This window comes from Passer montanus, unplaced genomic scaffold, assembly GCF_014805655.1.
Source record: "Passer montanus isolate IOZ18808 unplaced genomic scaffold, ASM1480565v1 scaffold58, whole genome shotgun sequence".
NCBI lineage: Eukaryota > Metazoa > Chordata > Aves > Passeriformes > Passeridae > Passer > Passer montanus.
In genome coordinates, this window is record NW_024370816.1 from 4,609,881 (window position 1) to 4,633,789 (window position 23,909).

The following is a 23,909-nucleotide window of genomic DNA, read 5'->3' on the forward strand; positions in this document are numbered from 1 at the left end:
GCTCGTGCACCTCCTTTGCCCTCTCCACAGATTATTGGCAGGGTGTTTGGAGACCCCTGTTTGTGTCACTTGAGGAGTGACACTGGCAGCTCTGAGGCCGGTGGTGCCATGGGACAATCCCCAAGCAGGAGCTGGGATGCACCTGGAGCTGTGTGCTGCCAATGTAAAGAGGCTGTGTGTGTTCATGCAGCAATGTTAACCTCCTGTTCTGTATCCCTGTGCTCCTCCATCTTGATTTGCTTTGGTGCTCCTCTTCACTCTGACCACTTTGCCAAGTTGTAGCCCTTCTCCTAAACCACTCCTAGCCTAGCTTTCAGTCTACAGGCATTTCTGGTAAGATATATGCATTTTTGGAAATGACATATTCCCAGACAGCGAGCCAGCATGCAGCAAACGTCGCAAACACCCAGAGAGAACTGAAAGTGTTGAATTCACTCTCAGTAACGTGTCCCTGTTAGCAGGCTCATCCATTCTCACTGGAATAGTGGCTTCCTTACCGTTTGCTCTTGGGAATAGGCCAGTAAGTGTGTGATGTAGGTACAATGAATTAATATTATGCAGCTTTAAAAGCCAGTTTCATGTACCCTGATACATAGTGGAGCCAAATATCAACTTTATAGGATAAAATTACAACCAGCAGAGCAATGAGAGGTAACCAAAGCAGAACAGTACCTCAGTTCTCAGCCTGGAAAAATGCTGGTGAAGTGGAGTGAGTGGGGGTGGGTTTGCAGGATGGAATGAAAATGAAGGAATGTCTTGTGTTGCTGTAGTTCCTGCTAAATGTCTGGGCTGTTTGCTCGGGATAGCAGCTTTGAGCTGTGACTGTAGGTTACTGCTGGACTCCTGCCAGCTTGTTTAAATTAGATTCCTAGCCCGGGGGCTGGGGTGGTCAGCAGGAAGCCATTGTAATTTTCATGCCTTGGACACCAGTGTATTTTCATGAGCTGAAGTGAAGTGTCTCTGGGGATGCTGAATATCTCTGAAACATTTCCTGAGTTCTCTTAAGCTCTGCAATGGTATGTCCGAGTCTGTTTTCCAAAGGATGGAGCTTTTTGTTTAGTTAGTGAGGTCTTAGTTCACTTGAGTAGTATGCTTTTGCTCTTGGAACTCAGTGAGGAACAGAAGAAGAGGAGGAAAACTGTGCAGGAAAAATGATGGGCTCTGTCTTAGGACAGCTAGGAGTACTGTAATTTCTTTTATGCCCGCATATTAATTTGTGTTTCTGTTTACTAAAGTTTTCACGAGACTTTAAGCTACTGTGTCAGAGCCAGGTTTTTAGGCTGTGAATAGGGGAAATGTTTGGACAAGCACACAATTTTAGGTAAAAGAGCAATAGCTGGAGCCCCTAAGCAGAGAACCTGTGATTCTGCCCATCTTTGGGCAGATCTTTTCCCATTTATTGTTACTTACACCAATACAATAGTGGTGTGATTTTTAATTAGAGATCTTTAGCATCCCTGTGCACAAAAATTGCTGTCATGTACCAGAAACACAAGAACCCAGGTGATGTCCCTGATGATGCCCTGGTACTTTGCTGAAATAAGGCATGGTGTGCACTGGCTGGGGTAACATTTTGGCTACTCTCCTACAGCATTTGGAGACCATAACAAGATGCTTAGGCAGTGGTGCTTGGCTAGGATTGTTTACTCCTGGTTTTACAACATACCACTTAAACCCCTACATCTCAGTGTCTTAGGATATTTCAGATGTCTGTGTGACTGGCTTTGTTTTGTTGGTTTGGGTTTTTTTTTTTTTGAGTCTTGGGTTTTTTGTTTGTTTTGTTTTGGTCGTGTCTTTCCCTTTTTAAATTTTACATAAGCTGAATCAAATCACAGGGAATTCATGTGACCTACCCCTGAGTCACAGTTCTCTGTGTTAACCACAAAACCACAAATCACTTTTTTTCTTCCTGAAATGTTTATTCCTTCTTTTCATTTCTTTTTTAGTCTGTCTGACTCCTCAGCTTTTTATCTTCTTTGTCTCTGTATTCAGCCCATCACTTCCTCAAAATTTCCACTGACCCTTTTCCCTCAGAGGTTCAGTGTCCCTTCTCAGTACTCCCCTCCATATCTGAAGATTTCTTGGCAGTCTGGAGTATCTTTTGCATATACACACTGGATCATGGTGGTGAAGTGTTCTGGTGCTAAAGAGAATATATCCCTGCTCTGAAAGAGGTGCTGTTACCCACAAAAAGGTTTGTGCAGGGGAGCACAGCATGGGTTGGGTTAGAAAGGACTTCAAAGACCACCCAGTTCCAGCTCCCTGCTTTGAGCAGGGACACCCTGCACTAGTTCACATTGGTTAAAGCAATTCCTTCTTCTGTCACTCCAAGCCCTTGTCCCAAGTCCCTCTCCAGCTCTCCTGCAGCCTCTTTAGGCACTGGAGAGGGCTGTAATATCTCCCTGGAGCCTCCTCCAGGCGAACATCCCCAGCTCTCCCAGGCTGGTGCCAGAGCAGAGGCACTCCAGCCCCAGGAGCATCTCGATGGCCTCCTCTGGACTCTTTCCATCAGGTCCATGTCTCCATGTCTTTCTTGTGCTGAGGGTGGAGTCTCACCAGAGCAGAGTTGAGGGGAGAATCCCCTCTCTCGATCTGCCAAGTGGTGTTTGCCTCAGCCTGAATGAGGCTGCTAGTGAGGACACATCTCATTCCCACTTCACACGTTGGCCATGAGAGTGAGTACTTTTGTAGATTTTGTTCTGGGTCAAAATTGGACCAGCTGACCCTGATATTTTGTTTTCTGAAATTGTGCTGAGTCTGTTAAGTTACACTTTACTAAAGTTGTAACTGTAGTGGACAGAATAATTATTGTTCTGCATTGCTTCCTGCTTCCCTCTTCTTTAAGGTCATGGCTTTTTGTGATTCCCCAGCCATGAGTGCTGTTTGGCAATCCCAGATTAATTCCCAAACTGTCCAGGTTAGCAGAGGCTCTTCAGTTTGGGAGCTTGATTAGAGAGCATGAGCCATCCTGGGGCTGAGCAGAGCAGGTAAGGGCTTGTGTTTTGGTGGTTCTGGCCAGCAGGACTGGCAGTGGGCTTAGCTGGCAGAGCTGCAGCAGGGAGGGAGCATCCCTAGTGCCAGTGAGCTGGAAGGATTGAGTTACATGGGATCTGTGTGTGAGGGAGAATCTGGACAGTCTCTGTGAATGCTGACAGTGAGGGAAAAATGAGGCTGCTTTATGTGTCAAGCTTTGTTCTCAATATTCCTGCCGTTGCTTATGCTTAGGGTGTGAAAAGTGGGGATCATGTCGTTGCTGTAAAATGTTGGCCCTTTCTCTGCCTTTTAAAGTTGATTTGAATGTCATTCTGTTACCCAAATGAACCATGGTGTAGGGAGATGAAAATAAGAAGTGTGCTAAATGGCATTTTGAATAATTGGCAATTTTACCACATCAAGCAAATCTTTTAATGCCTTGGTGGTTTGGCATGAATTTCTGTGCCCTCTAAACAAAGTCCCAGCCACTGACATGATGTGTACCTGTGGCTGGGACTTTGTTTAGACGGCACAGAAATTCTTCCCAGTCTAGAGGTGTATGGTATGGTCTGGAGCTGGAGCTGCACCTTAGCAAGTGGTAAGAGTCTGTATTCCTTTCTGGAAAGCACACATTGGAGGCAACTGAAGAGATGCTGTTGCATTCCTGCTTTGTGGGGATGAGTCTTGGTTCATCTCAAACTATCCTTTCTACAAAACAAGCAAATAGGAAAAGCCCTGAATAATTGAAGCATGTTTTTAATTAACTCATTAATTTGCACAAATCTTGCTTAGAGGTAGATTTGAAGTACATAAAACTTTTCGCTCTGTAGAGAATTTTGGCTGTGGTTATTTATGGGATAACTCAAGTCCTTCTCACCTTGTGTTGTTTAGTGTTAAACATTAAACACGTGCTTAGTTACTTGCAATGAAATGTCCCATTGTGCAGATATAAAAGCCTTTTTTTCCAGTTTGGTATTCTGTCTCTGAACAGGTTTTGATCTCAGTTAACATAGAGTAAATTCAGAGTAATTCCATTATAGGCAGTGATGCTAGTTTGGATTTACACCAGTACAACTGAGCTCAGAGTCTGGCTTTGGTTGTCTGCCATCTTACTTTACTAAATATTACATCCTTCCCAAATATCCTTTCTCATCTTGTCTTCAGACCTTGCTGGCTCCTCCTACTTCACCAAATTCCAAGAGTAACAACATAGGTGAAGTTTACTTGATGAAAGATTGTTTGAGCAGGGTCTGGTTTTTATTAGCTCAGCTGGTTTTCATTTTTTCAGCCCTGTTTGAAGTCTGATTGTGCTCAGGCTAGGATCTGGATCCATCCTGCTTTTCCTACTTGACTCAGTTTTGTCCATTAGAAGTGCAGTGTTTTAAATTACAGGGTGCTCCCCGACATTATCGTTCAGTAAGAATTATGTGCCTCAGTGATGTTTTAAAGCAGTTTTTAACTCCAAAGATCAGAAAAAGGAAAAAAGAGTACCTTAAGGCATTTCTGCTAATCAGCAACACAGCGTGTTTGGAAGGGCTAAGTAAATGTGAGATGTGATTTCGGAGAATGAAATGAATGAAATTTTTCCCGGTTTTGTTGATATTTCCTTTGTAGAAGCATACACTGAACTTTCTTACAGAGTATTTTAATTTATCATGTGTGAAGGACAGCTGGAATTTCATCTAGGCTATTCTGTTAGTTAAATAGGGTTTAGTATTCAGGTTTGCAGTTTGAACAGTTTTATCTGTGTTTGTGTAGTTTAGCTGGACACTGGGGTCTTGGGCCTCGTAATCATTCCAGAATTAATCCGTAACATTTGTCTTAACATTTTTACAGTTGGGCTTATTCTGGTATAGTATTGCTACATTCATGTGATGATAAATAATCCTGCCCAGGATATCCAGCCCCAGCTCTAGGGATAAAGAAGAGATAGGAGATGGGAAACGCCACCTCATTTAGTTTGGAGACCTCAGGCACAAAGTTAAGCAAAACACTTTGGAATGTTTTTATATATATGTATTCTGTTGATTTTGATACCCTTTTCACATATCCTTAAGAGTTTTCCTGAGTGAGGCCTGAAGATTTTCCTCTGCCAGCAAAGGGGATGTTTGGCAGAACTGGTGATTTAAACTTGAGCCATCTTGCCATAGTCATTTGGATACCATTTTGTACTGCAGACACATGAACAAGATATTCAAGAGAGACCGGATGACTATCCGTGTCTGTACCTGAATAGCTCCTGAATTCCATGAAATGACAGTCTTCACTGTGACCATTCCAGTGGGCAGTTGATACAAAAAATTGGTGCCTTGAGCCTGTCCAACAGGCTGTTGTTTGAAGAATTAATGATGCCCTTGGAATCTTTGTTCCTTGTTCATGAAAATTGCCTTGACTCTCAATGTATGCAGGAATTCCATGTTGGTTGTTCACATTCCTTGTGAATGTCTTTAAGACACTGGAGTTGGGGCCAGAGAGAGTTTGCAGCTCGAGCACTGAGGCAAAGACAGGACCAGTCTCTAAGGGAAGGATTGAAGACAGGCTGGGAGAGCTGTGGGAGTTCACCTAGAGAAGAGAGGTTTCTGGGGAGACCTGAGAGCCCCTTCCAGTGCCTAAAGGGAATTCCAGGAGAGCTGGAGAGTGACTTCAGACAGGGGCCTGGAGGGACAGGAGGGGAAATGGCTTCCCACTGCCAGAAGGCAGGGTTAGGTGGGATACTGTGGAGAAGTTCTTCCCTGTGAGGGTGGGGAGGTCCTAGTACAGGGCGCCCAGAGAGGCTGTGGCTGCCCCTGGATCCCTGGAAATGCCCAAGGCCAGGTTGGATGGTGCTTGGAACAACCTAATGGAAGGTGTCCCTGCCCGTGGCAGGGGGTGGAATGAGATGAGCTTTAAGGTCGCTTCCAAACCCAAACCATTCCCTGATTCCATGCCATTCACTGGTCTCATCCTCAGTGACTATACTTGCTGCAGCAGCTCAGGAATTAGCACTCACCCTTCACTCGTGTTGACTCATGAGGGGAGTGGTGACCTGACCACTTCAAATATCCAGTGTGAGCTGTCAGACTGTATTTGAAAGGACCTGCCAGTTCAGAGAGTGGGTTTTCTTCCAGACACAATGCAGACCCTGAGAAAATATGCTTTAGATTGACCTACACAAACAGTGCAAGTCAGGTGGTAACATTGATTTTTGGAGCTTGATGGCTTTATGGTCACAGATCCAAATTCCCGAGAGAAGACATCTTTGTGCTCTGTGTTGTATAAACAGGCTGAACGAGTTTAGTGAAAACAATCATCATGGTAAATGCTTCTGTTTTTAAACTGTAATCATTCTTTTAGAGTAAGTTTGGTAATTATTTAGCAATCGATTATTTCATTGCCCTGTGAGAGTTCCATGTTTTTCCAGTAGTCAGCTGAGCACATTCCAGTCTGTTTGGGCTAGACCAGATGGAGAGTAAAACTGGGAAATACAATGCTCAAGACAAATGAGTTAGTTTAAATTAATTTATATTGAAGCATAAATAGTGGCATTTTTCAAACAAATTTTACAAGATGAGTGAACAGAAAACAAGGTTTGCCTAATGCATTCTTGTTTAGCTGATTAGGGCAAAAAAGTTAATGTTCTCATCCTCCTTCCCTCCTCCCTCTCTGTTCACATCTGCTTTTTGAGTTAGTTTGGAGCATGCTTGCATTTTTACACTAGTAAAACTCCGTGGAATTTTACAACCCACAGATAATATTTAATGTTTCCCTCTCTTCCACAGCTTCCTAAAAACTACTGAGCACTGAAACCTGCATCAAGAGCAGAAATATTCTGATGTCTTTTTTTACTTCTTCCAAAGCCCTGAAACAGCTTTCTTCTCGCTACTGAGCTCCCGTTGTCCTGAGCTGTCCCAGTGCTCCCGTGGGCTGTGCTGTGTCTGTGGGTCAGTGCAGGGGCACTGGGCCCACGTGGGGAGGTGATAGAGATCTGCACAGCTGGGATTCTGCTGCTGGGCAGACAAGGCTGGGCAAAGCTGTCCGGATTAGCAGCTCCCCAGTTAAGCTCTCGTGGATCCTGCTGTAATGAGCTGCCCAGAGTTCTTGCTTGCACAGAGGAGTTGGCAAAAGGCAGCGTGGTTGTAAGGGAGCTTGTTATAAACTACTCAGACCCTGAGTGGGGATAAGTTATAAAAAGTTTTATTGGGACCTAATAAAAATACACAAAGCAAAAGGGACAGCACGGGGAACATGGCTTGATGCCAGGGGCTCGTTCACAAAATGGCGGCTCTGCCTTTTATACACCTGGGAATTGTATCAGCAACATGAATATTTATGAGTGGTCATACATATTTTAATATTTTTCTTATATGTACTTGGCCCCTCCCAAAGTCTGCCAGTTGACCCTCCTGCACTGTCCTTTGGTGGAGACCTTCTCACAGCTTGATTTGAGTTGAGGTGCCATGCCAAGTTCCACCCGGGACACGCTTCCCCCATCCCTGGCTGTCCCATGCAAGGGGCACAGCCTGGCCTTGGACACTTCAGGAACGAGGCAGCCACAGCCTCTCAGGGCAAGTCCTTCAGCTTGCTAGGGCAGCTTATCTGCTTTGAAAACTTCTCATACCCTTGAGCGTTTAGGTAGACTCTGAAGGGTGCTGAAGAAAGGACCTGATGAGCTTTTTAGGATTCTGTGTCCTGCATGGATCCAGGTCACACTGATACAATGACATGCTCTGAGTTCTTGGATGAGCTACTGGTGATGAACCCTCACAGCTGCTGTTTCAGAGCTGGAGAGCAACCTGAAATTCTTCCTGAATAAGTGCTTGGCTCTTCCTGCTTTGCGCTTCTTTCTGGTCTTTTCTCGGTTGATATTTAAAGCTATATTGTTATATAAGACAGGAGGAAATAGCTTCAAGTTGCTCCAGGGGAGCTTTAAACTGGTATTAAGAAAATCTCTTCCCTCAAAGGGTTGACAAGCATTGGAACAGGTTGGCCAGGGAAATGTCACCATCCTTGGAGGGATTTAATAGCTGTGTCACTTGTAGATGTGGTTGATGGTGGCCTTGGCAGTGCTGGGTCAATGGTTTGACTTGATGATCTTAGAGGGCTTTTCCATCCTAAATGATTCCACGATTCTCTATTATAAGGTGTTTTGGTGTCTGACTGAGATGTCAGTTTTATATGACAAATGACTGTGGCCAGAAATGATGCTTAGACATGGATTGGGGGATTGTTTACATACCACACAGTTTACGTAAGTCAGTGAATGTGCAGATTCTCTTTCCAAAGTGACAACTAAACATGTGTGTCTTGCAGCCAGACCCTCAGCAGCACTGAGTGTGAGACTTCTGTGCAACAGGATTCATTTACCAGATAGTCATTCTCAGGGCTTGTGTGACTACTGTGGGGAGAAGTTCTGGTTTTCGGTTCCCCTGGCAGATTAAAACCATGAAGTGAGTGTAGTGCTGTAGAGGAGGGAAAAGACCCTGTGTGCCTCTATGTAGATGGCTCCCAGCAGCCCAGCTCCAGGTGTTGCAGCCTGTCTTAGAGAGGAGAGCTGCCAGGGAGCCCTGTGTGCACTGCTGGGCCAGACTCAGAGCTGGGAAGAACCAGAGGCAAGGCATTCTGACTGCTGTGGCCCATGGAGAGCGAGGAGACACATGAGACCACTGTCACCACTGAGCTATTCTGGCAGTGTGGAGACACTGCTCAGCCTGGCCCGACTCCTTTCCCCTTCCCCTGGGTTGTGGTGAGCGTTCCAGTTTCTCAGCCTTGGTTCTCTAGACTTCTGCAAGAAGTTTATCCCTTACTTGAATGGTTTCTGCTTAAAAATGTTTTTCTTGGTGCCATTTAGAAAATGACACAATTACAAATGGTACAGGCAAAAGTGAAGGGATGGGAGAGAGCTGCTTCCAGCTGACTCGCCAGTTACCAAAGTAAACAGTGCTGCAATGAAGCTTTTGAGAGGCTCGTCTGGCCATGAAAAACTTGCTATATCTTTCTTTTAAAATCAGCATTTCAATCCAAACCACATATTTTTAAAAATAGAACTAAAATGTTTCAGTATCTTCTTTTTCCTGGATTGGCTCTGTCAGATAAGCTGTTTTGCAGTCTTATTTTCTGCTTCTTTTTCCCACTGCTTTCTTGTACAATAGAGTCCTGCAACACCCCAGGTTGGAAGGCACCTCAAAAAAATCATCTGATCCAACCTCTCAAACAGACCCTCACCAGGAGTAAAAAATGTGTCTGATAGGTAGAAATAGAAAATGAATTATTTAGAGTCTTCGCTGTTTAAGTTAGTAATAGATTTTTAAAAGACCAGAAAGTTCATGTTAACCTGGAACACCATAACAGCCCTTCTTTGAACATCCTTAAATGGGTGTTTTAATATCAACTAATTGATGCCTCTTTATTCACAGCAGTATTTGAGGCATCTGGACCCTTGTTAGAGCCCTAGGGATAATATTCCCAATTGGATATTGTCAGAGTGAATAATTGGTGTACACGGACAGTGTAATCTGCTGTAACATTCCATGTTCTGTCAGCTGCACATGGATTAGTTCTGTGAAGTGGAGACTTAGCTGGAATGATACAGAGATTTGAATTTACAGTTGTAATGCCTGAAAGGACAGGGTTGGGGTTTCTAATGGTTTTACACTGGTAATCCTTTAGCAATTCACTTTATAGTGAAATACTTGGACGGGAGCTGGGGTCTGTTCTGACTGAAATCAATAAAAACGCTGTCAGTTACTTGGAAAGAAGGCAGATGTATTTCTCGTAGTAAAAAGGAAAAAAAGAATATTTTAGGTATAGAGTAACCTTATGCAGAATATCTGAATTTTGTACTGAATGTGACACTTCTTTCTCCCAGCAGCTGGCGTCAGATTACGTGATTTTTGTTATGTTTGGAAATCTGCATTCTCAAAGGATGGCAGCTGGATATATCCTAAAGCCTTTTTGAGTACCTAAATGATGATGTTCATGCACATGTATGTATATGTGTGCAGGCTTACACAGGTCCTCTCCTAGAACCTTGGTTTATTCTCTTAGAATTTTCAAAATTAAGCTTTTTTCTTTCTGCCTTGTGTTCTGTTGAGAGACAGCGAGAGACAGGTAGTTTGGTATGAGAACTGAGGGGTCTCTATTTAGTAGTGCTTGAATTATGCAAGCATAGGTAGGTCTGTGTTTAGTGTCTATCTTTTCCCTTTGTTTAGGGCTAATTGAGTAATTATGGGGTTTGCTGATACTTTGCTGAGCAAAATTTAATCAGTGTTTCAAGGATTGTGTCTGGCATCTGTAGGAATTCTAGCTCAGTCTTGACTTTTTTTGTTTCTTTTAGGGAAAACTTACCACACTGTATTTGAGCTTCATATCCAACAGTGGTGTTTTTGTCCCAGGCCATGTAACTCCCTCCAGCCAAAGAAACCTCCAGAGACCCATTTAAACCTAATATATCATCGTGCATCTATGGTCAGATGGAGAGCCACCAAGGGGATCAGGGGGATGGAGCCCCTCTCCTATGGGAAAGGCTGAGAGCATTGGGATTGGTCAGCCTGGAGATGAGAAGAGCTGTGGTGACCTCACTGTGACCTTCCAGTGCCTGAGGGTAGCCTACAGGAAAGATGGAGAGAAACTTTTTACAAGGGATGGAGGGACGGGACAAGGGGGAATGGCTTCCCACTGCCAGAGGGCAGCGTTGATTCAGTGTTAGGAGGGAATTGTTCCCTGTGAGGGTGGGGAAGCCCTGGAACAGAGTGCCCTGAGAAGCTGTAGCTACCCCATCCCTGGAAGTGTCCAGGACCAGGTTGGACAGGGCTTAGAGCAAGCTGGGCTAGTGGAATGTCCCTGCCCAAGGGATGGAACTAGAAGAACTTTTAAGATCCCTTCCCACCTAAGCTTATGATTCTATGATGATTTAAAGTAAAATTATCTTTTACGATGTGAAAGCAAACCTCAACATAAGCTTGTTAAGAGCAGGATAGGGTTAATATGGGAACATACTCTGGGAGGTCCTTGTGTTCCCATGGTCTTTTGGCACTTTTAAGGACTGATGGATTAGTGCCATGGTCTCCATAAAGCTTGTTAGGAGAATGGCTTCTTGAAGAAAACTGACCGCTGCTTTATTAATAACTGGGGGGTAATTATCCCTGTTAAGTACCATTCCTGCCTTGGGACTTTGGTTTGTGCTGCATAATGGGGATGTAGAATGTTTCCCCTCATCCCAGACTGAGCAGGACTGGGTTATCCTGCTCCCAGGATGCTTGGGTTGCTGATGGTGACTTTATTTGCTTACAGGGTCTGCTTTTGTGTAGCTGTGGGTTCTGAGTGCATTAGTAGTTCTTTATCCTTTGGGAAAGCAATGCAGCCGCACTTTCGGCAGGAGAGAGCCAGTTGCTTTTCAGTTTGCTGATGTCTCAAGATCAAAAACCTGACTTGGCTTCAGTAAGGTAGCTGTCTCCAAGGATCTTCCAAATCTCTTTGAAGGAAGTAGTCTGGAAATATAATTTTCCAAGCAGAAGAAGCTTTTAATTAGCCATTGTAATTGAATTAATCTATCCTGCAAGTAAAAGAAACTGTCACTTTTTTTGCTAGTTAGCCACTGGACCCCTCTTATGGTGAGATACATTTGGGGACACGGTGGGAGCCTGAGTTCCATGAAGAAGGAGAAGGAGATTTATGGACAAGGCTGTGGTACCCTGCAGTGCCAGGAGGCTCCCGACGGTGGAGCTCGGATATTCCCGGTCGACAGCGGTGTGGACAGCAGCTCAAAATCAATCATGCTAGATGTCACAGTAAATAAGTTCATTTTGTAATGCAGTATTAAGTATAAATTGTGAATTAAAAATTGTGTTTTTAATCCTTCTTGATTTGATTTCAGCATGGTAAGGTAATTAATCACAAAGCAGCATGTGAAATGGGTAGTTGCATTTGTTCCTGCCCGATTCCTCAGTGCACGTTCTTTATCCAGTGCCATTACAAGTGTAGAAGGAACAGTGCCAAAATACACAGACCCAGAGATGAGACAGAAATAGACCTGGACTGAACTGGAGTTCAGTCTGGAGAAGGAATTTAAAGAGCATTATGAACTGAGTTTTACTCTGTTCAGCCTGTTGTTAACAAGGGGAAATAAACACAAACAGAAAGTGAGCTGATGACCTTCTCAGATGTTCAGTGGGAGTTGGGAGCGTGGGCCAGCCCTGGGATCCAGCGCTGCTCCCAGGCTGGACAGTAAGGAAGCTGTGTCTGCAGTCCTTATCAGCTGTTTGTCCTTTACTGTAGGCTGAGTAAAGCAAATCGCTCAAAGCTTTTCCCTCTTGTGTCTGCTCGTGCCTTTTGTTGTTGGAACAGCAAAGCAGCCCCATGAACGCCTGCAGAAGTGGCAGTGCTGGATGGGCAAGCACAAACCCCAGAGCTCTGGGCATGCAGGAGATGCAGGAGAGCACAGGCTGCAGTCCTGGACATACTCAGTGCTGGGATGGAGCTCCAGCTCAAGGCTTGGATGTCAGGGACCACCTAGTTGTAAGAGCTTCCCACAATCTCCATGGCTCACTCAGCCCTTGGCCTCTCTCAGGGCCTGTCAGCCGAGTTGCCAGCCGTGGCTGTGTGCTGGGAGTTGGGCAGCCATCCACGGAGGGCTGGCCAGAGGCAGCAGAGTCAGCTCAGACACGGCACTGTGGCCCTGCTGGGAACAGACCTCCAGGCTGTGCAAAAGGCAGGGAGGCAGAAAGGTGGGGCTGCTCCAGATTTCAGCATTCAGTATGTTTGCTTGTCCCCAGAAGGAAAAAACCTTGCTTTGTGTCCTTTTTTTGGGACATTTAATAGCCACTAAAGTCATTACTTGGAATCTGAACCACATGGACTCAAGTTTTCTGGTCTCTTTGCTCATAATTGTGCACCAGCAATAGATAAAAACTTCTGGCCTCTCAGTGGAGCTAGAGGAGATGTTCAGGTGGATTACTTCCTTAGAACAATAATCAACCTGTGTTTCTATTTCATTGAAGCTATCTTTTTCTCATTTCCAGCCTACAGGTGTAGTTTTTTTAATTAGGATTCCTTGGTTAATGTGATGTGCCTCTCATGCAAAGGGCTTGAGAAGTTCCAAGACTGTTTTGTGCATCGTCCATTTACAAGAGCATTTGTAGCCAATCTGGATTTATTTTAACCATCTCTGGGTAGAGGAAGTTACTCTCCACACCCTGTGGTTTGTGACTGCAGTTCTTAGAAGGTGGAGTTAACAGTGTGCTGGGCAAATCTGTCCCTGATTTTTATTCTTTCTTACTGCATGTGGTTAATAACTTTTAGACAACTGCACTTGAGGCTCGTAAGCTAAACTTAGTGCTTGTTGCAATAGACAAAAGATGAGAATAATAGATTTTATCCACTCTGGGTCTCCAAGTGAGCTTTCTTTTCCAAGAAATGAAGCATGAATAATGCTTTTTTTGTCATTGTTATTTTTCTTAAAAAAAAAAGTCATGAGCTCATAACTATTAAAACAATGGGAAATAACAACACAAACGTGGCACTTGCTAAGGCATATTGCTAGTAAAGCTTGTGTTAGATCTTTGGTCACTGAGTTTCAGCCAGGCTCTGGCCACTGTCCTGAGGTGAAGAGTTTGATGCTTGAGGGTGGTGGCCCTTGCCATCCATGAGGATGGAGCTTCATCATTTTCACTGATGCTGGTTTGGACTGCTTAGCAGGGCTCTGCAATTCCCAGGATAATTTGTCTGGTTTGTCTGTGAACAGCCAACTCATGAAAAACTGGGTGAAAAACTGTGAGCAGTCTGACTCCTTCCTGTCTGCTGTTACACTTAGTAGTCATAAGTCATGAGGCTGAAAAATGATTTAAGAAATAAAAAAGTGAGTGTGTTAAGGAAACGTGAGCTTGCTGGGCTGGTTTGGCTCATTTCTCTCTGGTTAAGAATCTGGTAAAAGTTGCTCACTGCAGTTTCTGAGCTCTTCAAAAAATTCATCATAGCCAGGTTAGAATCTGCAAGCAGCTGAGTCATGAGGAAATATCATTTAGGAGGAAACTTCAAATAGCCTGTTACATGTTCTAGTGCTAAGCATCATGGCTTACTCAGTGCTCCCTGAATCCATTGGGATGTTCTTTCCAGTGGATATGTGTTAGCCATGGTGAGGCTCATGGCTGTAGGCAGCATCAGCAGTGCTGTCTTGTGCTGCTGGAAAAACTCATCAAGGTTTCTATCCACACAGCTCCCATCATCTGAATGGGAGTTGGGGCTGTCCTTCACTTCAGAGCATGAAGCACAAGGCTTTAAGTTTGGTCTTTTTTACTTCGTGGTGGAGTCCGCTTCTTGGTTTGGTAGTCTATAACAGAAATTTGCAATCAGTTGAAATGGAGCAGCATTTTTTTGTGCATTAAAATATAACGCTATGAAACAGGTTCTGATCCTGTGTGCATGTACTTGTCAACTGTGCGAGGAACAAAACTATTCACTATCATTTGAGATGTCAGTTACAAGTGGTTTTCTTCTATGTAGTCTCACCTGTGTGTTGACTCTCTCTTTAAATGGAAGGAGAGTCCTCTGAAGCACTTCCAGTGGCAGCTCATGAGGGATCTGTAGGGGGAAGAGCCTGCAGGACCCAATTTGCTGTTGGAAAATTGCAGGTTTCTGCTTCTGTGCCCTCAGGATGGACAGCTGGCTGGAGCAGCTCTACCATTGTTCTTATTCTCTGAGTTCTTGGCAGTGGCTGCTTCTAAAGGTCTTCAGAGGCATTATAAGCAGAGCTTTGCAATGGATTGGATACAGTTCTCTTCTTTCTCTGAGAAGAACATTAAATCAGATAAACCTCAGTGCTCAGCACCCTTAGTAAATGGCTCTTAGGAAATAATTGTACCGCAGCTTCTTTTGGCAGGGATCTTGGTTTATGCATTTCAGCCGTCTAATCTGATTACTCCTAATCCTCGAGCATCGCTTCATTTGTGGTGAAAATTATTTGATATACGTGTACTCATACACACACATATATAAATGGGCAGCTGAGGATTTGTTTATCTGGGTATGTGAAACCCATCTTAATCCTTTGATCACAAAAACTGTCAGAATTGCTCAGTGCCAGACCTGTCAGTCCACTTCATAAATAAAAAAGAATGTGGAAGATAATTGTCTCCCAGGTTTTTTCTGTGTATACTGTGTTATGAAGAGATAACTAAATATACTAATTACTATAGAGATAACTAAATATGCTAACTGTAATATTCATTTTTATTAGTATGTAATTAATGTAGTTATATGATATAACAGTGTAATTATTTTGGTATTATTATATATAATTTAATATTAATATTGTTATTGGAATATCAGGGATTTGCTGCTATTCTGTGGTAGGCTTTGGGGTTCTGTTTTTTTCTATTTTACCTTTTCATTTGTAGTGTCATTGTTTTGAAATTTGTATTTCTTTGGAAGTATTCAAAGGTGTGGAGGCTTTTTGGGGGGATATCTTTGCTTTATTTATTTAGTTAGTTTTAATTCTGGATATGGCTTTGCATCAGGAAAACATCCTTGCTGTGAATTAGAAGAAAGAATTCTGTGGGTGAGAGCACTCCACAAGGTTTAGCATCTCTGCCAAAATTCCTTCAGCTACCATGTATCGCTTAGAGCTTTCTTATTCCTTCTGGAATAAACAAATCCAGTGTTCTGAGTTGATGAGAGGTAGGCAAAAGACTTCTATATTCCTTTGCTAGATCTCCTAAAGCACCCAGCTGTCCAAAGCAGACATTTGGTGCAAATGTGTTCCGTGGTCAGGACTAGGGGAGTGCCAAATTTGCAATCACTGTTAGTGGTAATTATGTGCGATTGTGTGTCATGGGGAAATCTGTGGTTTTCCCAACATGCTTGCTGCTCAGCTTGTACATAAACATGTGGCCATTTGAGGTATGGCAGAAAGCCGTGGAAAAACAGCAGGGCCTTTTGGAATGGCCAGTTTCTCAGGTTGCTGTGGGCATTTCTCCTTATTTACCAATGAGATGGTTTTTACAAGACTTTCCCCAGAAAGGAAGCATCAAAATCCTTGATTTCTGTGTTACTCAGTCATGTGTTGTCATAGTTTAATTGCTTAGGTACAAACTTAGATGCCGCAGTGGCCACGTTGACTTTTGTGATTTCAGTTTCAGAAGTCCAGGCTTTTCTCAGGGACGTGCAGCCGTTCCTTTAAAACGTTTCCTTTTGGCTGGTACGAGTTTATGTGTGTGCAAGTCTGACTGTTTATTCCCAAGTCAGTCTGGAAGAGCCAACATTGACACTGTACTTGTGAGGCCAGAGGATTGGGTTGGTGCCTCAAAAAGACTTGCTGCCTTCTGGGGCTGTGTCAGCTTTTTTACTTTTTCACAGCTCCCTCTGGGTGACCATGAAAGTTTTGTAGTAGTGAGCAATGAAAAGACCCCCACAACAATCCAGTTCCAAATACTCCCATATCACCCTAAAAATGGATTCAGATTGCAGCATGAGAATTGGAAACCATGCCTCCCCCTCCCTGGCAGTGTCCAAAGCCAGGTTGGACAGGGCTTGGAGCAACCTGGGCTAGTGGAAGGTGTTCTGCCCATGGCAGAGGGTGGGACTGGATGGGCTTTAAGGTCCCTTCCAACCCAAACCATACTCTGATTTTGTTTTCTGTCAGAGTATTCCATGTGTCAAGCCTCACCTAAAAAGCTAATTCAGTTAAAAAGCTTACTATTTTATTCTGCTTGGTGTGTTTACATGGTGTAGCTTCTGAGTGAATATTCTGTTTAAACTATGCTTGTTATGTAAATTTAAATCACTTCTCACTCACTCTTTATATTCTGGACACTTCGAAGACCTGTGTTCACCTGTGTTGGTGAAACAGCCTTATTTGGGCTGTACTTGGAGGTCACCAAATGGGGATGAAAGAAACTGAAGCTGGTGAAGGCTATTAAAGCTTTCCTGGAGGCAGGTGACATAAGCTGGTGGCACAACAGTGTGTGAAGAACAGCTGCTGGGTTTTTTGGGATGAGCTGTTGAGTGTTCAAGTGGTGAGGAGGAGCATCATCACCATTCAGACATGGCCTTGGTTGTGGAATCAGCTGAGGACATCTGCCCTGCTCCTGCAGGGTTCTCTGCTCTGTCCTGCCCACAGCACTCGATGCTGACCATGCCTCACTCTTGTGGCCCAGGTGCCATTTCCCAGCTGAGCTCTTTGCTGAGCTCTCAGCAGAGGGCAGCTGGAGCCCTGATCCTGCAGGAAGCTGGCCAGGCTCTGCTTGGCATCAGCACTGCTGGAGCCAGCCCATGCTGCCTATGGGGGAATAAGGCCAAGTTCTCAGCCCATCTGACCTGATGGGCTGTTTTAGCTTAGCTGAAAGGAGTCTTGCCTTTCAGATCTTTATTTTATAGGGTAAAAAAACCTTTCCAAAGGATTTACTGCCCTAGACTGAAACACTGAATCCCTCAGCGGGTGGGAATAATGAAGCTAGTGGGGTTACTGTATGGATAAACTCCAGTCAGTGATGTGCTTTAGAACAGTGCTTGGCAAGGAGGAGATTGGAAGCAAAACATTTTGGAGGTAGCTTTATTGCAGGTGTTTGCTCTAAAGGATACCCAAAGGAGAATACTGCCAGGGGGAGCAGGAGCACAGCAGGATGAGGTATGTGAAGGAACAGTGAGTCCTTATAATGGCTCTTGTAATGGTAGTGCAGCATTTTAGTACATGGCATTCACAGATAAATGACTCACAGTCATACAAAAAATCCCCAAGGACAGTTTAATATTCCAGGAAAGGTTTTGTGTGATCTTGTGGGTGACTTTCAAAGAAATTAAACCAAAAGATATCCATAAATAGAGCTTGTCCAGCAAATACTGGTGTGATTAGAGTAGACCTTAGTGATGGCAGTTGTTGTAACTCCAGTGAAATAAAACTTTGGATTGTTTAAAAAAGAAAAATGTCTGTATTATATGGAAGATAAGTGCATATTAACTTTTATAGAGCTTGGAAAGTGTTGTGAGGTCTGCTGAGGCAGCACTTCCCTGTAAGCTGCAGCTGTATTAAATTGGCACCGTTGCAGTTTCATGCTTGGCTTTTACCCTGACAGCAGAATTGTGCCCCATTTGGTCTGTCAGGACTCAGCTGATCTCTTTGAGTGCTTTGGAGCACTCAACTGGCAGAAATCTCTTCATTTGTGTGTGTGTGTTTATTTATTGATTTTTGGCATAGCACCCTGACTGCGCTTGCTGAGCTGGGCGAGTGCCCGTGGCCAGGGCAGCAATGCCTGCCTGGGCCAGGCAAAGAATGGAGGGCACTGGTGCCAAGGCAGATTGAAGTGAACAGGCAGGAAATCACAGCATAGGAACCAGCTGGCTGGAATCACATTTGATACCAATCAGGAAGGCAGCTGTGTGAGAGGGAGAGGGACAGCTCCATGGGATTGGGAAATGCTCACATGTGTGCTGCTGTTACACAACCCAGGCAACTTCACTTGGATGTCCCTTCCTCAGTAGCCAGACATGGCAAATGCCATGAATGAAGTTGTTTCTGCTTTGGCTCTTTCTGGCACCTCCTGCTAGATGGTGCTGGATTGGGGATAGGGATTATCCCACACTGGGATATTTCCAGAGGTACTTTTTTTTTCAAGGGAAGAGATGTGGAACATGTCTTTTCTCTTTCCTTTCTTCCTTCTTTCTTTGTAAATTTGCAAAGCCAAATATGTATGTTCTGCCCGGAGAGGCCTCTTCATGTTCACCTAGAATCATGAAATTGTGGAATGGTTTAGATTGGAAGGGACTGTAAATTCATCTAATTTCACCCTCTGCCAAGGGCAGGGACACCTTCCACTAGCCCAGGTTTCTCTGTGTCCCGTTCAGCCTGGCCTTGGACACTTCCAGGAATCCAGGGGCAGCCACAGCTTCTCTGGGCACCCTGTGCCAGGGCCTCCCCTCCCTCACAGGGAAGAACTGCTTCCCCAGTATCTAATATCTTCTAAGTTTGAAGCCATTTCCCCTTGTCCTGTCCCTCCAGGCCCTCTTTGTCCAAAGTCCCTCTCCACTCTCCTTGAGCCCCCTTAGGCACTGGAAGGCTGCTATAATGTTTTCCCAAAGCCTCATTTTCTCCAGTCTGAGGAGGCTCTTTCTGGAAAATTACATTATTTCTTGGTCCAGCAACATTTGTTCTAGGAGTTTTTGTTCACTTTTTATTACTAAGAACAATTAAATGTTTGATCAAAATCAAAGGTGAAAGGCTTTATGTGCCTGTAAGTGTTTAAGTCACATAGGGGTTGGTAATACTGGAAAATTAAAGTTACCAGGATTGAAATCACAGGTTTCAGTACTGGGGATATAATTCTCCACTATTTCTTTCTGTTCAATGCTTTTAGTTTCATTTTTTTTTTACTACTGTATGCCTTTGGATAACTCTGTTTTCTTTGTATTTCATTCTAGAAATTGGTCCAGTGACAATAACCACAGATCCTAAGAAATTTCAGTTTGAACTTCGGGAACTTTATGTTCAGGTGAGTAACTTGTTTCCTATGTGGTTCTACCAAAGACTGTTTCCTCATGCCATCTTTCCTCTTGTGCTGATATTCCTGCTGCAAGCGTTCACGAGGATGTAGATCACTTAGCTCTGTCATTTTGTCTGCACAAACTGTCAGCTTCCTCCTCATCCTAATTTAGAGTTACGATTCATTCCTTTGTCTTAGTTTACATCATTGTGTGGAAACTCGGTTCAATAACACAAGAAGGAATAGTTAGGTAATGCTAACATTTAGTTGGCATTTTCATTAGTCCTGCCACTTGTCCACAGACACTTTTATGGACTTTTACTGTATTATGGATATTACATTCCATGAACACCATTCAAGCAAAAGAACTGTAAGACCCATCAGGTTTTCCATAGGTTCTGCCTTTCCTGCCATGCATTACTTGGCACTTACTGATTCAAAGGCTTGTTAGACCACAGAACATCCTGAGTGGGAAGGGACCCACAGCACCAACCCCTGTCCCTGCCCAGACACCCCAGCAATCCCACCCTGTGCATCCCTGGGAACGTTGTCCAAACTCTCCTGAAGCTCTGGCAGCCTTGGGGCCGTGCCCATTCCCTGGGGAGCCTGGGCAGTGCCCAGCACCCTCTGGGGAAGAACCTTTTCCTGATCTCCAGCCTGACTCTGCCCTGACACTGCTCCAGCTGTTCCTTCAGCTGATAGAAAGAAAGGACAAAGTACTGGAGTGGAGTTATCCTTACTGACAGAACATATGCTCCTATTGTCCTGTCTTTAACCAAGGAAAATGCTTCTGACCTGTGGTGAACCTTGCTGGAGTCAGTAGTGCCAGACAGGCTCTCCCTCAGAAACTGGCACATGATATAATCCCTGTAAGAACAGATTGCTTGAAGATTACTTTAAAAGTTGGCAGGAGGTTTGAAATCCAGAGAAAACAATAGCTATTGTGGTTTTCTCCTTCATGGGGAAATTTAAGCTTTAAAACTCCATCCAGTTTTCATGTTTTGTTTCCTCAGTAGTTGTACTGGACAGTAGTTGCAGCTGTTTATAAAAGGTGGATGATTTAGGTGGAGCTTTTGGGAATTTCAAACTCTTAATTTCTAATCAAGTTGTTTAAGTTTGTCTAATTAATTTTAAATTTCATTCTGTAATGCTTGCTGGTTGATCACATATTTCAAAATTACTTTCAAGATATGCTCATTCTGCGCTATGAAGGCTCTCACTGACTTGTATTAATCCATTGTATTGGTGAAGGGCCAAAACAGAAATTTAAAAAATTATTAGAACAGGACTGATAGGTCATATTGCAACAGAGAAAATATAATCACTTTCTACAGGTTTGTTACCAGTATTGTTCCAAAATGACTGATAAAAGATGCAAGAGTGAATGTTGTGGAAGTAGAGGAAATTTTGAGCTGCGTTCATTTTGAGAAAGGCCATGAACCAAATATTCTCATTAATGAACAAAGCTAAAATTAAGGTGAAGATAAATATTTCAAGGCATCCTGTGTATAAAATATATCATATCAAACATACTCAACTTGTCCTCCCTGAAGATCAGGGTAAGCCCAGCTCTTGTTTTCCATTCATCTGCACAGAATAGTTGGAGGGTCTTTTGGCTGACATTGGACATCAGATAAAAATTGGGCTGTGTACATTTGCAGAAACTGGGCCCTCTTCCTTTTACATTCAGAGTGATAGAGGACATGTTCCTTGGATGCAGGATCAGCTTAGGAGGTATCACCGATATTTCATCTATAATTACCTTTGAATCATTCTTACAGACAGTGCGATAAGAACGTGGACTTAGGCAGCAATGGCTCCTTGGTGTTGTTTTTGGTGGTTTTTTTTTTTTTGTTGTTGTTTTGTTTTGTTTGTTTTTTTTTTTTTTTTTGTTAAGCAGATTTTTTGTGTATTTTTGTGGGCCTGTTCAAACTGAAGGGAAAATTAAGCTTCCCGAGCTTCACTCACCTCAGCTTTTCCAGAAACCTTCATGAGGTAGTTGTATTTAATTTCAATTTGGAGAGAAAGGCAGGAAATACTGAATGTACTGAATGGAAAATTGTCTACTTTTTAAAAAAAATTAAGTAAAGACAATACTAATGTTAAATGTTAGGAAGCAATTCTGCTTGTGAGGGTGCTCAGGGATGATGTGGCTGCCCCTGGATCCCTGGGAGTGTCCCAAGCCATGTTGAACAGGGCTTGACAAGTTGGAGTAGTGGAAGGTGTCCCTGCCCATGGCAGGGATGGCACTGGGTGGGCTTTAAGGTCCTTCCAATCCAAACCATTCCATGATGATGATGTTCTGTTGTTCTACCAGCTGCCTTTTAGGAGTATTATTCTACATTATAGGAATAAAAAAGTCCATGCATGTTCTCAGAGCAACCATTTAGCTCGGTAGCGCTTTACATGTTCTATGTAGAAAACAGATGCTGCCATACAGAATATTATGAGATGGTGATCAAGTAGACTTGAAGTGGGAATAGAAATTTTCCTGTTCCAAGTAGATGTCTGTATAAATTAGCTATTATTTTGACTTTGCTCACAAATTAAAGCTTTACGTGGAAGAGTCTTCTGCTGAAAGAATTTGGATATGCTGATGTGTCCCATTGGACTGTACAGGCATTGCCAAGATAAAGTTCTGACATGTGTCAAAAATCTTCTTGGAGAGTTCTGTCTTGAATTTCAGGCTGTCTGGAGTCTGCCACTTGCTTTTCCCATAAAACTAAGGCTACATTTAGGAGAACTGACTTTGAAACAGAGCAATGGTTCTTATATGACTTACAGAAAAACAGTGACCACATGCTTATTCCTTAGCATAGATGAGAAACTTATTGATATTCTTTGTATTGATATTTCTTTGAAATTGGCTTAAGGATACTGATAGATTAAACTTGTTTCCAACATGAACATTTCACTGAGACAAACAAAATATGAAGGACTGCTCTCTTTTTTCTTTCTTCTTTCCCAGCATGTGTAGATTTGTATATATGTATGTGTGAAGGCATGTTTATTGTAAAAATAAAATAAATCAATTTTATATTTAATACTTAATGTGCAGAGATCTGTTGTAGATGACAGGGCAAGTTTTACAGTTTGTAGCAGCACTTTGGAAAGTTCTGTCTTCAAGATGCCAAGTTAATTTTTATGTAAGTTGGCTTTTATTTAAACAGTATTTTTCCCAAATTCTTAATTCAGTGAGAAAAATGAATCCTTTCCTATAAAGATAAAGTCATACTTGGAAGCATTTTGATTGAACACATGGTCTGAAAAACCTCCAGCTCTGCAGCTGCTGCAGTGCAGAGCTGTGGGATCACAGCACCTGTGCCCTGTGCTGAGCTCCCTGTCCCAGGGTGGAGTCCAGGGTGGGTTCTGGCTGCTCTGGAGTCCAGAGGTGCTCCTGGAGCTCGACACTGCCTGCTGGGACCATTTCCCTTCTGTCTGTGCCCCTGACCTTCCGTGACTGCTGCCAGGGAAGGGGAGGTGTCAGCCAGGAAGGGAGCATGTGAGCGTGGGAAATGGAGCTGTCACAAAAGCTGGAGCTGAGCAGGACATGGATAAGTGTGACCGTGACACCAGCCAACATCAGGGCTCTTCCTTTGCCTTCCTTGACAATTCCTCTGGAATTGTTGCAGTTGCTGCTTGTATGTTACAGCACTCTGCAGAAACCATAAAATCCTTAGGGTAGAAAAGGTGAATAAATGATTAGAGACTGAGGAGGTATCTGTTTTGAATGTCCCAAAAGAAAGTAGCTTACTTGGTATGTTTTTTTTCTTAAAAGAAAAAAAGTTATGTTTTATTTCTGCTTGTGAACAGGGTGGTGGAGACTGTCCAGAGATGAGCATTGGGGCAATAAAGATTGCTCTAGAAATTTCCCTGCCTGGCTCTTTCATCTATGTATTTACTGATGCCCGTTCCAAGGATTACAGACTGACCCATGAAGTGCTTCAACTCATCCAGCAGAAACAGTCACAGGTACTGAGGGGATTTGCATTCCCAGCTGGGTTGTGTGTTTAATGCTCTGTTTTCTCGATGACTAAGGGTAGAATTCTCCTGTGTGAAACGTGGTGAAATCTTTTTACAGAAGGGACCATAACACTGCATTCTAAGTATATATATATATTTTTTAAATAGAGTTAACTGATCTGGTTAAGGAAAAACTTAATGGAATATTCTTTCTATCATTGTGAATTAAATAATGCAACTGAATCTTCTACCAGCATATGTGGTTTTGGCAGCTTATCACTTATGTGGATTTTTTTTTGTTGTTGTTGCTCTTCTAAAAGAGGTATTATGTGAATGACAGGGCTGATTGATTTTTAAAGGCATTTTTGTCTATTCCTTTTCTTCTGCATTGCTTTTTCCATCATTACCTCTGTCCACGCAGAGTAACAAACTCCTCTTGACTGACATATTCTGTTGTCTTGCCTTAATGCTGCTGTGGCAGTGTTTTCCTCACCTATGCACCATGTGTCCAATGATTCACTGATTGTT

At 43.3% G+C, this 23,909-nt stretch overlaps 1 protein-coding gene across 1 annotated transcript in view; it reads left to right on the top strand.

Moving 5' to 3' along the window:
• HMCN1 (hemicentin 1) overlaps nt 1–23,909 on the top strand; it is a 165,713-nt gene that overhangs the window by 11,748 nt on the left and 130,056 nt on the right. The window contains exons 2-3 of the mRNA XM_039726386.1: nt 19,357–19,427; nt 23,232–23,390. Of these exons, the coding sequence (XP_039582320.1) occupies nt 19,357–19,427; nt 23,232–23,390 (230 nt within the window). The remainder of the gene's footprint in view (nt 1–19,356; nt 19,428–23,231; nt 23,391–23,909) is intronic.